Source organism: Liolophura sinensis, chromosome 7 (assembly GCF_032854445.1).
Source record: "Liolophura sinensis isolate JHLJ2023 chromosome 7, CUHK_Ljap_v2, whole genome shotgun sequence".
NCBI classification, from domain to species: Eukaryota; Metazoa; Mollusca; class Polyplacophora; order Chitonida; family Chitonidae; genus Liolophura; species Liolophura sinensis.
Genome location: NC_088301.1, coordinates 40,726,018 through 40,741,056, shown reverse-complemented (window position 1 = coordinate 40,741,056; position 15,039 = coordinate 40,726,018). Strand labels below are relative to the sequence as shown.

Below are 15,039 nucleotides of genomic sequence, written 5' to 3'. Positions count from 1 at the left end.
AAGGAAGTCTATATTGTATAATAGATGTAATAGATTAACTCACTTGATAGGAATTTGGTCTTAGTGGTGCAATAGACATTCCATTTTTCTGTTTTCCATATAACTTCTGTGAGAACATCTTCATTTGCCATGAAAATGTCATGTCAGTTGCAAACATCATTTCAGCGATGTACATATCCACATTTATCCGGGAGAGCAAAAGAAATCTCTTGGAATAACAAGCCTGTCTCTCCGAGGAGAATCTTCTAGGTCCTTCCTGTTGATGCATTCCTTATTACAGACATGGTACTAGGCTGCGAAAATATTGACTGATATAGCAACCAGTATGTATGGTTGCATATGTGCTTATTTACTTTTGTAAGGTTTGTTTCATTTTGTACATAATGCTTAAACCCATGAAAAGAAAACTTCTTTATTTAGCCAATGAAAGAGTTTCTCAATGACTGAGAAACATTACTTGATGAAATGAAGAAGCAATTTTTCATAAATCTAAGCCTTATGTGAAAGAAATTCATTATTATCATAAAGTCATGATCTCTTTAAACATTAAACTTTCTTAAATGACTTTGTAAATGACACAATAATATTATTTTTTTAATCCATTCCAGTTATTCCTCTCTTTCATCTTTACACCCTAAACATCCATCAATATTTACACCATGCAAGTCATACAATTTCTTCCAACACCCATCAGTTTCTACACCTCCCTTCATCTACATCATCGCAGTTATAACACTTTTTCCCATATCCACCAATATCTACACGTCCCTTCATCAACACCATTAAAGTTATGATACTTTTCCCAACATCCACCAATATCTACACTTCTCTTCATCTACATCATTACAGTTATGACACTTTTCCCAACACCCACCAATATCTACACTTCCCTTCATCCACACCATTACAGTTATGACACTTTTCCCAACACCCACCAATATCTACACTTCCCTTCATCTACACCATTACAGTTATGACACTTTTCCCAACACCCACCAATATCTACACTTCTCTTCATCTACACCATGACAGTTATGAAGCTTTTCAAAACATCCACCAATATCTACACTTCCCTTCATCTACACCATTACAGTTATGACACTTTTCCCAACACCCACCAATATCTACACTTCTCTTCATCTACACCATGACAGTTATGATACTTTTCCCAACACCCACCAATATCTACACTTCCCTTCATCTACACCATTACAGTTATGACACTTTTTCCAACACCCACCAATATCTACACTTCTCTTCATCTACACCATGACAGTGATGAAACTTTTTTCCAACATCCACCAATATCTACACTTCTCTTCATCTACACCATGACAGTTATGAAACTTTTTCCAACATCCACCAATATCTACACTTCTCTTCATCTACACCATGACAGTTATGACGCTTTTTCCAACATCCACCAATATCTACACTTCCCTTCATCTACACCATGACAGTTATGAAACTTTTCCCAACACCCACCAATATCTACACTTCCCTTCATCTACATCATTACAGTTATGACACTTTTCCCAACACCCACCAATATCTACACTTTCCTTCATCTACACCATTACAGTTATGACACTTTTCCCAACACCCACCAATATCTACACTTCTCTTCATCTACACCATGACAGTTATGAAACTTTTCCCAACACCCACCAATATCTACACTTCCCTTCATCTACATCATTACAGTTATGACACTTTTCCCAACACCCACCAATATCTACACTTCCCTTCATCTACACCATTACAGTTATGACACTTTTTCCAATACCCACCAATATCTACACTTCTCTTCATCTACACCATGACAGTGATGAAACTTTTTTCCAACATCCACCAATATCTACACTTCTCTTCATCTACACCATGACAGTTATGACGCTTTTCCCAACATCCACCAATATCTACACTTCCCTTCATCCACACCATTTCAGTTCTGAAACTTTTTCAAATATCCACCAGGTCTGGCCAGCAATTTACGGATGGTTGTGGTTTTTCCCCAGGCTTGGCCCAGTTTCCTCCTACCGGCTGTTACCGGGCATAAATCACCAATCAAATAAATACATGAATAAATATCCACCAATAAGTACACTTCGATCTTCAACATTTTAACTATGACAGTTCTTTCACCAGCCACAAATAGTACCACATCTACACCATTCCTTTTATGTATTGTCTTTCAACATCCACTAACATTTACACCTCCTTTCATCTCCCTCAATCCGCTCCTTCTGATTCCACCGTTTTCCACCTTTAACCATGCACACTTACACCTATCATCCATCGATCTGTCCTCTATACTTTTGTTCTCTTTTACACCTTTATGCGTTTAGCTCACATCCACCTTTCAGGATTTCTGGATCCACCCACACCACTCTGTTCAGCTACAGACCTTACTTCTCCGTACTTACCTAGCGGTGCTACCCTTTACACTGCTTAACTTTAACTCACATGTGTTAAGTCAGAGCCACTACATATGATGTCTCACTGTAATACTGTGTAAACTCTCCTGTCTGATAGTGAAGGTAACCCATATGTGTTGGGTTGGCACCACAAGCAATATAATAGTGCTCACTGACCTCTAACCTGGCTGGTATTGTTCTGTGGTTCTAATCAGCGGAGTCAATTAATTGCATGGCATTTGAAGTCATTAATAATCATAAAAGGTGATTTAATACAAATACGGTTCCCCTTTACTTAGAGTGTCTGACCTAAAGGAGCAAAAGCCATAAATTTAACAGCGAGAAAAAGAAAAAGTTTGTGATAGTTCTTGGGGTAAAACTGGCAATTAATCACAATGTAATACCAAATGGCCTACAGTATGTGTGCATGCATGTCCTCCAGCAGAGTAGGTTGTTTGTGACAGAGGGAAGAGGGGTCTTTGCCTTCTTAGTTATATAAGTTTTGATCCTGACACTGAAAATAGGACTTACTTATGTGACAGCCTGTCTGAGTGGTATACATGATACATGTGTTTTAGTCCAAAAGAAACTAATCCCCCTTACCAGATACCAGACAAACCATGCAGCAGAAAGACATAACGGAAACAGCATGAGCTTAACTAAAACAAGTTACCTCATAGCCAACTGATGACTAAAAATGGCATGCTCATAATGTTGCAATTGGTACACTGTCTCTTCAGACACAATTCCTCACAGCTCTGGGCTATGCCTGGTTTCCATCATATAAGTGAATTTTGAGTCTGGCATAAAATTCCAATCAAATAAATGAATAAATAAATGTTATCATCCAATACAACACTTGACAATTTGTCCAGTAACCATTCCGTATTGGAAAGTTCAGTTCAAATCTGCATACATCTAACCTTTGCTAAATTGCTCGTATTAATACAGAGCTTTTCTATTCCATAAATTACAAAGGTTTTTGGTTTTCTGTGAAAATTTTGCCAGTTCATATCATACTGAAGTGAAGGTAATCCTTGACACTATACGACATGTACAGGTAGTCCAATATTTGACTTGACATGTCTATATGTACGTACGTGTTGAGAATGGTTAGGAAATGTGCCTCTTGCTATGAAATCATCATCACTAATTCATTTTAGCAGGCTTTTGCTTAAGTGCAAAGTTTAAAATACTGATTTAAAAGCAATGGTAAACATGAAATTATTAAAAATTGTACAGTTTTTAAATTTACTTGATATCTTAAAATAAAATGAAGTGTTCAGTTTATAGTTTTAAACAGTTAAGATCAACAGAGTTTGCAGATTGGGCTATATAGTGATTCAAGGCCTTGGCCCGACTATCCATTTCTGACGTAAGTGAAAATTTGAAATTTGATTTTTTTTTTGGGGGGGGGGGGGGGGGGGAGTGCGGTATAGGCTTGATATTGAAATTGCATCCCCTCATAGATGTTATCTTAACACAAATGTTAACACAAATCCCTAACTGTGGTAAAGTGATAAGATGGTTAATTTTACCAGTAAAGTGTGACCATTAGCCAACAATCACACTTTTGTTGCTGGTTTTACTCTCCATGGTGTTGTCTTTTATTTGTTTTTTTTTTCTAGTAGTATATATACTTTAGTCACTGATGTAATATTTTTCAAAATTTGAAAGCCTTTTTTCAATTTTTTTTATATATAAAAATCCTAGAATCATGACAACACAACATGAAGAATTTTTGTGTATGGAATGTGCTGCTGAAGTCCAGTATTTATGCATCTTCACCAACAGTAAACCATTGCATTATAGTGAACACACCATTTGACTGTTTTGAATATTTTTGAGCACTGAATAAAACATCAATCAAATAAATAAATAAATTTGACTGTTTTGTGTACAGGTAACCACAGTATGAAAATATGTTTGTGCATAAGGGAATATTACATGGAATATAAACAACACTTACCTGGAACTGGGATATTAGTACTTTATCAATGCCATGGAAGAACTGTTGTTCTTCAATCATCATTCATCATGGCCATTACAGTTTCAGTAGACGTCATTTACAGTGGCTGTGTAAGAACATGTGCATAAAGCATCTGTCTTGAGTTTTTGACAGTGAAGTGACAGACAACACTGATGCGTGTTCTTAAATCTGATTGGTTTGAGTCAAGACACTCTCTTGTTTATAACACAGCCATAAACACTGTACCGGTAATCTGCAAACTAAGATCAATGAGATTAATCCACACACTGTCCGTCCTGTAGTATTGCTCATCTCACCAAAGAACCAACATGTTGTCTTGTAGTCGTCACGAAGCCTCTCAGAATCATCTTAATCAGAAATGTGGCAGATTATAAAGCATCTAAATTTAGCCATCTAGGGGGGAAAATCAGTGTGGGGTCTAAATAAGAGTTAACTACACATTGTATTGTTTCTAGTGTATCTTTTAAGGCTGGCACTTCATATACTATAAAGCCAGGCTAAGAGCTAGTGGATACCACCACTTGGTGATTATGTATCCTTCTGTCTGGTTTCTTTTTCCATTCTACAGATACATATGCCTTCTCTCACTACTTTTTGTGTTAAGCATAAGATGCAGGGCTTTGAAGTTCAACAGGGCTAAAAGCAAATCCCATGCAGTTTGCCCTCCATGGAGGGTAAGCTCCATTTACAAAGGGCAAACCTTAGGTGCAACAGCCAAATGTTATGCACTACCAGGAAATCCCCCCCCCCCCCATATATAGCAGGCAAATTTTATGTACTGTCAGCAAATCCCTTGTACAGCTAGAAATCTTGTATACAGCTGGCAATCCTATTTACAGTTGGCAATCCTGTATGCAACTGGTAATCCAATATATAGCTGGCAATCCTATATGCAACTTGCAAATCTATGTACAGCTGGTAATCCTATGTACAACTGATAATCCTTTGTCCAGCTGGCAATCCTATGTACAGCTGATAACCCTTTGTCCAGCTGGCAATCCTATGTACAGCTGATAATCCTTTGTCCAGCTGGCAATCCTATGTACAGCTGGAAATTCTGCCTGCAGCTGGCAATCTTAAGTCCAGCTGGCAATCCTATGTCAAACTGGTAATCCTATCTAAAACTGGCAAATCCTATGTCCATCTGGCAATCCTGTCTACAGCTAGCAATCCTATGATTTATTTATTTATTTATTTGATTGGTGTTTTATGCCGTACTGAAGAATATTTCACTTATACGACAGCGGCCAGCATTATGGTGGGTGGAAACCAGGCAGAGCCCTGTGGAAACCCAGGGCCATCCGCAGGTTGCTGACAAACCTTCCCACGTACGGCCGGAGAGGAAGCCAGCATGAGCTTGACTTGAACTCACAGTGACCGCATTGGTGAGAGACTCCTGGGTCATTACGCTGCGCTAGCCAGCTAACCAACTGAGCCACGGAGGCCCCCGCAATCCTATGTCCAGCTGGCAATGTTATGTTCAACTGGCAGTCATATGTCCAGCAGAGCTGGTAATCTACAGCTGGTAATCCTAAGCACACAAGCCAAATCCTATGCACAGCATGCAAAATCCCATGAGTAAATTCCATCCACTGAAGGTTAATCTGACTCAAGAAATCGTATGTTTGTACTGAAACAACTTTGAATCCCGTTCACACCTCTGTTAACCCTCTCATGAACAGCTTTAGGACCTGTACATTTTTTTGGTTAGTAAGAGAGAATTTATTCATTAGTGTTGCTTAATGTTAGTTTTAGTTCACACCCAAAAAAATGAAAGTTTAGCTGCTTTAGACATGTGTCTTGACACTCACATTGTTGTGTTTCAGTGAAACATCAGAGTGGACAGAAGATCCCAGCTCCCAGGCTGTCTGCCTCTTTTGTACATTTTCATCAAGTTCTTCAGAGAAGATCAACAAACATTTACATGTAAGTGATAATTGTATGAAACTGGTTTGTCTCATATGCACATGTATATTGCCATTCTGATAATGTTTGCAGATACTCTGCCACTCCTTAATGGTATAAAGCATCCCACTGGTGTGATGTATTTCTAGTAACCAATCTCTTCAATTTCATCATTCTCTATATGTGTAGTCTAGTTTTGAGTTTTGTGGATATCACCAATCCCATGGATCTTGTTGATGTCCTTTAAATCGTTTTTAGAAATCCTCACTGATGTCATGTATCACACTGATATCATAGGCCGCACTGATATCATAGACCGCACTGATGTCATAGACCGCACTGATGTCTTGGATCACACTGATGTCATGGTCAGGCCACGAAATTTGGCGCGAATGAAATGGTCCTTCGTGGTTGGAGTATAATTGTGCAGACCAATGAATCGGTTATGCTAATCTGTTCTGCAGAATGTTCCCACAAATGCAGCACTTGAACTGCGTAGTGCACAACGGGTATCAAGTTACCCACACAAGGTTGGCGGCCATCCTCAGTGTGTGATATCACAACAGCTGCCACAAAATAGAAGTTGTAGCAATTGTTGGAGTTACCTCTTCCCATGTTCTTTGAGTACTTCTACGTTGGCAAAAAACTAGTGCTGATACGACTATGGACGAAAACTGTCATTTGGTGCCATGAGGCTGCAAAGTTTTGAACTGAAGTCATGCCATTATGCTCTAATTGCAGTCACTATGTTTTCGCTCTTGACAAAATTTCGTTGAGGTCTGCACCCTGTTTATTAATCAGGTCAGTGCATTTGTGCTGTCTCTACAAATGACCTATTATTATTTTGAACTAAATTTAAACTTTCACTAATCAACAACTTTCCATGAGCTGGTCATCGTGGACATTCCCTTGTGTCAGTGGTTATATCATTCACCCTTTGGACAAAACGATTTCATTAGACAGAGATGGTGAGGGCCCCACAGGCCAGTTACAAGTAGTTACACACACTACAACTATAAAAGTTATTATTATTAATCATGAAAAGAAAATACTCAGGAATATAGCACATGCTGGTCTGGCCCTGAAGCCATGTGATTCTCCGCGTGTATGACAAAAATATGTTTTATAGTGGCTTCCTGATCTATGCTGATCACCATTCATGTTGTGGTCCCCCATGTAGCCATTCCAAGGACACGTATGATCGCGGACTGTGCTGCAATACAACTAACTTCATGTGCCAAAAAATAGGCTTTGCCGAAGTTACAGTAAATCAAAGGAAAAAAGTCTGCCTAGAAGCACTGTAGATGACTTTATTAGCCACATGTTCTTGTAACCAATTTGCACAAACAATTTATGTGTTCTTGCTTTGTGACAAAACTGAATGATCGATTATTCAAGGTGCAAGACCCATGACTAAGATTTTGGTCATGTCAAACTCCCAAATTTCATGGCCTGCATAGGTCATGGGTCACAGTGACATCATGGTCACACTTCATGGGTTATCAGTCCCATCTATTGTTTTATGAGTTGCATACTCTTCTTGTGGTACACCTTGTTAATTTTACATTGTTGGCCACATTGATTTCACAGAACGCAGTTTTCTTAGGTGGGTGGAGATGAGGATGATGGCACTGCAGTCTTATTCATGTTGGTCAACAGTGGCTGATTAATGTGCCTATTATTCTTGTATTCAGCTTTAACACTTGTCTGTGTCATGAGATATAATATACCCTTCACACAGTGACACGTTACATTGTGTAGTGGCTTTGACAGTGTGTCCTGCTTTGTTTTTGTTATTGCCATGGCAGCATATAGCACTTTCTTGTACATGGCCATTTCAGGTTTCTCACTGATCACAAAATATCTTTGTAGAGAATAGTTTAAGCAGTCAACCAAGGTGACCCATGACAAGCAAGACCAGAATGATATTGAGATTAACATAAGTGAACCTATGATACATATGACTCTGATAGGATTACAGCTTTTTCTTTGGGTTATTGCTCTTCAGCTCTTCTGACATTTTGAACCAAAAGGTGTTGTTTACCAAGGATCTTTCCCCTTTGAGCATCCAGGATGCTGCCACCCACCTACCTGTCCATCTTTAATGTGTAAATGTACATGGAAATGGATTTGTAGCAATGAGATGAAGCATTAATTTCCTGTGTTGGGCTGGAAATAATGAGTTGATCAATACTTTGGGGAAGATAGTGAACCTTCATTGGCTTCGTTTGTAAAATATAGATTTAATCTGTGTGAGAGTCATACATGCATGTAATGTGGATTTGTGTTCCATTCTGTCACCCTTTTGCCTCCATAACCTTGGTGGTTCCCTTCTGTCATCCTTTGGCCTCCAGAGCATGGCAGTTCCCCTCTGTCACCCATAGGCTTCCATAACCATGGCAGTTCCCTTTTGTCACCCATTGGCTTCCATAACCATGGCACTTCCCTTCTGTTACCCATTGGCTTTTATAACTATGGCAGCTCCCTTTAGTCACCCATTGGCCTCCAAAACCATGGCAGTTCCCCTTTATCATGATTTGGCGTCCACAGCCATGGCAGTTTATTCTGTCAAACATTGGTCCTCCATAGCAATACCAGTTCCCTTCTGTCACTCATTGGCATACCATAACCATGGCAGTTCTTTAACACCTTCATTCAGATTCACCTACTATAACCAATGGCAGTTCTGTCTTACTTTAGTGAGATTTTACTTATTTGCCTAGAACATATGCTTCGTCTTTCCAACAACAATAAAAAACGTTGACTGCTTCTCTTTGCATGATTCTATCATTTTTTTCATGTTTTATATACCATGCTTGCTTAGGTCTTTGGTAGTTTGTGTTAAATGTCATTTTGAAATTGGAGATTATTGATTCATTCATCTTGATTGACATCTGGTATGCGAATGTCTGTTTTTATGCATCTCATAGTCAATAGCATTTCCCTCTCACATTCATTCACTTTTGTCCCTATGTCCATGGGCGGTTCTCTCTTACCTTCCTTCAGATTGGTCTCCCATAACCAAGGGCAGTTGTCTCCTACTTTCCTTCTGATTGGCCTCCCATAGCCAAGGGCAGTTTTCTTCTACTTTCATTCAGATTGGTCTCCCATAGCCAAGGGCAGTTCTCTCCTACTTTCAGTCAGATTGGTCTCCCATAGCTAAGGGCAGTTTTCTTCTACTTTCATTCAGATTGGTTCCTCATAACCAAGGGCAGTTCTATCCTACTTTCATTCAAATTGGTCCCTGAGAAGGAAGGGCAGTTCTCTCCTACTTTCATTCAAATTGGTCCCTCATGTGCAAGGGCAGTTCTCTCCTACTTTCATTCAGATTGGTCCCCCATAACCAAGGGCAGTTCTCTCCTACTTTCATTCAAATTGGTCCCTCATAACCAAGGGCAGTTCTCTCCTACTTTCATGCAAATTAGTCTCCCATGGCCAATGGCAGTTCTGTCTTTAGTTACACTTCATTCAGATTGGCCTTCAATAACCAGTCTTATTTCTCTCTCTCATATTCAGGTTTGTCTCCAATAACCAAGTACTATTCTGTTGTACACTATTTCACATTGGTCTCCCATAACCCATGGCAGTTCTCTCCCATTTTCATTCAGATTGACCTCCCCTGGACATCCACCTTTAGCTGAACATTAGCCTTCCTTAATCATGCAATTTTCCTTTTTTGGCATACACACTAGATATCTAAAGTCCCATCAGATTCTATTCAAAAACTAGAAACATACTAGAGTACAAAGCTGAGTATCAGATTATTTCAACCAACTAGAAGTTAATTGTAATCAATGTATATATGTCTTGATTTCAGGAATTACATGATTTTGACCTTGAGGGAATAAAACGGGAAAGAGGTCTTAATTTTTACCAGCAAGTGAAATTAGTCAACTTTATTCGAAGACAGGTGTGTATCAAAATTGAGAAAATGACATTTAGTACCTGAAATACAGTGCAATGCAGTGGCTGAGGGAGTCTCAGTCTCAAGTCAGCTCAAGTGAAACTTAGCAGTGTTGATACTTTGTGTTTGGTGTTCAGCATTTATTTGTAAGGGAAAGTACTGGTAGGCCTGGTATTAGTGTACTTTGTCTAGAGTTCTGTGGTGTTCCAGGAAAGCACTATAAATGCTTGTATGTCAGCATTGGATACTGTGAATGAAGAAATGTAAATCCTCAAGCAACTAAACACACAAAACCATGAACTTCTGATGGCCCAAATGAGAAGGAAACATGTTGACAGTACATGTACTTCCATAATTTTTGATTCCCCTTCATATTGAAACGACTTGAAACAGTAGGTGAACATTTTCTGACCACCTCCCTAAACATGGTAACTAATGATTCACATTTAAAATGGAACTAAATTCAGTGGCCAAGCTAGTTTTTAGGTTACAGGTATTTGCCTGATCAGTACAGATAGTTTCTGTTGATGCAAATTTTAAATGGGATGGTGGAGGGAATATCTTAATTGAACCTTTGTATATTAGTACATTGTTGGATTGCGAGAATTGTTGATTATTGCCTCCGATTCTGCTATACTCATTGACTCTGACAGAATGTTGGCCGCTGACCTTCATGCTTCACTGCTCTCCATAATGGATATGTCGGCTGCTAGCTGGAAGACCCTGACAATTGGATTACAGACAAAAGGCATTGTTTTAAAAACAGCTGTGTGAAGTACCATATATAGCTTTGTTGTGATGTATTGTATGAAGTTTAAATTCTTTATGTGTGTATTTTTTGCAGATTCACCAGTGTTTATGCTATGGATGTTCCTCGAAGTTTCAGAGTAAACAAGACCTTCTTGATCACATGCACTCAGAAAGCCACATCAGACAGCTGCCAAAGGAGCCACTTTGGGACCAACCAGAGTAAGAAACAAACACTATACATGATCTGAACAACAACCCATGTGACCTGCACAATACGTCTCTTGTGACCTGCATAACACCATACATGTATGTGACCAATATGTGAGCTGTACAGCACCACGTATGAGGAGTACAGCCCCACATATGTCCTGTACACCACATGTGAACTGCAAAGCACTACATGTGACCTGCACAACACCAGACATGACGTGCACGACACCACACATGACCTGTACATCACCACATAAGACCTGCACAACACCACATGTAACCTGTACATCACCACAAGTAACCTGTACATCACCACATGTGGCCTGCACAACACCACATGTCCTGTACAACACCACATATGACCTGCACAACACCACATGTGACCTGTACATCACCACATGCATCCTGTACAACATCATATATATATATACATCACCACATGTGCCTGTACATCACCACATGTGCCTGTACATCACCACATGTGTCCTGTACAACACCACATGACCTGTACATCACCACAAGTGATCTGTACAGCCCTACATGTGACCTGTACATCACCACATACTTTATGACCTATAGATGACCACATATGACCTGTACACCACATATGACCTGTGCTGACCTGCATAAACCACATTAGACTTGCACAGCACCACATATTGATTGTGCAGCACCACAGCACCGACATATGACTTGTACAACAACATGTGACTTATAATGAGATATTTTAAAGGAGTAATACAGGTCATCATTCAAGCATTTTAAAAGTAATCTTTAATTTTTTAATTTTTTATTAAACTGTATTGACAGGTATTAGATGTGCCTGTTTCAGAATCTACATGAACGTTGTGTGCTCATATATTCCACGACAACCTGTAATGTGCACATATATATACCTGAATGCAAATTTATACTTTGTGCAGTTTATGAAACTGGGTCAAGGTTTAAGATTGCATAATGTGTGACTAACAACCAGTCTTATATACCTCTTCTGTATGTGATGTTTCTCCTATTTTTTTGTCACTTAGGTACTTTTTCCCCACGTATGAAAACGACAATCTGCTGTGTCAGCTAGAAGACTGGGAAGCTTCAGGCGATGAAGTTGTAGAAATCAGTGTTACATGAGAGAAAAAAGTGATGTGGAAACTGATCAGTAATTTACAGGAACATAGAATTCTCTTTTCAACGCATAGCCTTGTACTGATAAAAGACTTAAAACAAATCTATGGGAAAGCATCGTTGATTAAAGCATATGCCAATAGTTTTTTTATACATGGAAACCCTGTACTACCGTGTACATGATGATGTGATGTATGTATGTACCATATGTATTAGTATCCATGCTGTTCTCGAATCAGGGCCTAAGTTTGAAGTCAGAGAATGACAGACTGTGATGTACTAATATTAAAAACATGTGATTAAAGAGAATGAGGGTGCTGCTTAGACAACCATGCAGCTTGCCCTCTTCTGCTGCTAAGAGGATTTGCCAGGAGGAGGGTATGAAGTTTCATCTGATTAACACTAAATCACATTTAGAATTTTTTAGAATAACAGTATATCACATTATGAATTTACATGATTTTTTGCCATCTAATCACCTTTCTGTAGGCCTACTACAGTTTATGCAGTAGGGCAGTGACTGAACATTTCCATCATATTATGTGGGGTGGGGGGTGGGGTGTGAGGGGTGGAATTAATGTAAATCATTACCTCATCCTGAAGATCTCTTTCTTTGTCATTGTGACTCAAGGTAATAAAAAGTTTACATATATGTTGGCACTCGTTGAAGTTTGTATTTGTTCAGCCATATACTCCTCTAAGAAATAAATGCATAGGTGGCACATGGTGGTGACACCAGACACTGATGTGAACATCCACCTGGGACCTGGTGTCATCAGTAAATGACCTTATGTTGCTTATTTTATGATAATTGACGTTCCAACTTTCTCTATGTGTAACTTTGCTACAAAGCCAGTGTAATAAATTAGGAAGAAAGTTCACATATGAGTTACCCTTTTGGGACCCTGTATTTATTTGAATTGGTATTCTTCTAGCCTGTTAAAAAAAGGAGATCAGTACTGACTGATCAGTCGATACTGACTTTTCTCAGGCTACTAGCTCTATAGTGTTTTGTAATCTAGCACCCACTGGTTTGCTTGTGGCCTTTATAAATGCATGTACTCATGCTGGCTTCCTCGCCGCCCGTACCTGGGAAGGTCCTCCAGCAACCTGCAGATGGTCTTGGGTTTCCCTGGGCTGTGCCTGGTTTTCTCCTATCATAATGCTGGCTGCCGTCGTATAAGTAAAATATTCTTGAGTACAGCGTAATACACCAGTCAGATAAATAAATAAATAAGTATAAATGCATGTACATGTACATGAGGAGGTTGATCAGGTACCTGACTACGTGTAGATACAGCACCTTCTTTATGTGGAAAGATACGCTTCCCCCTGGTTATGCCTGATTTCCTCCACGCTTAATCCAGGCTGCAATCATGCCAGGGGAATGCTATGAATTATTTCGTAAAACACAAATTGTACAAATTTATAAATGTATGAGTCGAAACAGACATTTGTATTCCAGCCGTTAACCAACAAGAACGCTCAGCAGTCAACAATTGCAAGGTCAATTCCAAAAACGAGGTGTGACACAAACCATCAAAGAACTAAGAAAGTATATAAAATATGGAAACAGGACGGAATCATGCGTAGAGAAGCAGTCAACAGTTTTCAGTGATGTTGGAAAGATGCATGTTATGTTCTAAGCGACTGAGTGAAACCAGTATTCAAAACGTGTACAATTTTAGAATATCAGTTGTCGCTAACAATATATGTATCTTAGTTGCGCTTTGATTGCGACTGTTCATATATTCAACGTGGCAATCTAATTCAACACAATGAACATACAGCTCCTGGGAGCGAAGGGGCCAGAGATTCTGGACACTATGTCCATACCCACTTACAACAGAATTATGCCCATTGTAAAACCTAAGAAACTTGGAGCGAAGAGGATTTATGGAACAATCTTGGCACACTAGTTTTTGCAGTAATATCTTGTAACGTTTATTGAAATTGTCACACAACATGCAGGATATAACAAATGCTACAAGGCGAGATATGTACACGCCAGATGCAGAACCCTTCGCTATATTGCCGTCCACGTAAGGATAATTTACAATGTCAAAATTGAAACCGTCCCTCTTGTAAAGTCTACGAGAAAGAAAACCGTTTTGGTCCTTGTACTGGGTACTGATAAGATGTATCATCTGGAGAGCCTGGTTTCCTTTAAATCCGGCGAAGGTAGGTAAATATCTTACACAGTCTTTGCTATGTATGAATTGTAGGAGCATCCTAAAACGTGTATTACTGGTACAGATACTGTAATTTTCTCATTTATAGTAGAGATGTTAGTAGTGCTGAAAGCTAAAAATTACATTTCTTTATTAGAAATTAGAAGAATTTGGGTTGTGCATTGCTTTAGTTATGCACTGATTGCCATGTTGTCATAATAATTGTAGCCAAGCCAGAAATATATAAAGCTAGATCCAAACATGAAACTTTAATGATCAAAGACAAGTGGTGAAGACAGAATAATGTATCAGGTGAATATTAAAGGACCTAAAGCAAGGAGGAACTTTCTTGGCAAGAAAGTACTGCAGTATTGGTCATATTCCATACTCTATTACTGCAATTCTTCAACGTTGTTGTATGTTGGCATGATGTTTTGAGAGCATTATTCTGTGTAGACTGACAAATATAAATCATAATTTTTTGGGAAGTCTAAAAATTGGTCAACCAAACCAATGTAGTTTTGTCTAATCCAGTTGAAAGTTGCAAAAATTCCACTGAAAATAGTTCTTTCA

At 38.9% G+C, this 15,039-nt stretch overlaps 1 protein-coding gene across 3 annotated transcripts in view; it reads left to right on the top strand.

The window, feature by feature from the left end:
- The window catches only part of LOC135470472 (zinc finger protein 277-like), a 42,642-nt gene extending 29,819 nt beyond the window's left edge, over nt 1-12,823 (top strand). For all 3 annotated transcript variants that reach the window (XM_064749443.1, XM_064749444.1, XM_064749442.1), the window contains exons 11-14: nt 6,234-6,333; nt 10,130-10,222; nt 11,061-11,185; nt 12,205-12,823. In XM_064749443.1, the coding sequence (XP_064605513.1) occupies nt 6,234-6,333; nt 10,130-10,222; nt 11,061-11,185; nt 12,205-12,301 (415 nt within the window). In that variant the 3' untranslated portion in view covers nt 12,302-12,823. The remainder of the gene's footprint in view (nt 1-6,233; nt 6,334-10,129; nt 10,223-11,060; nt 11,186-12,204) is intronic.
- Nucleotides 12,824-15,039: the final 2,216 nt, after the last annotated feature.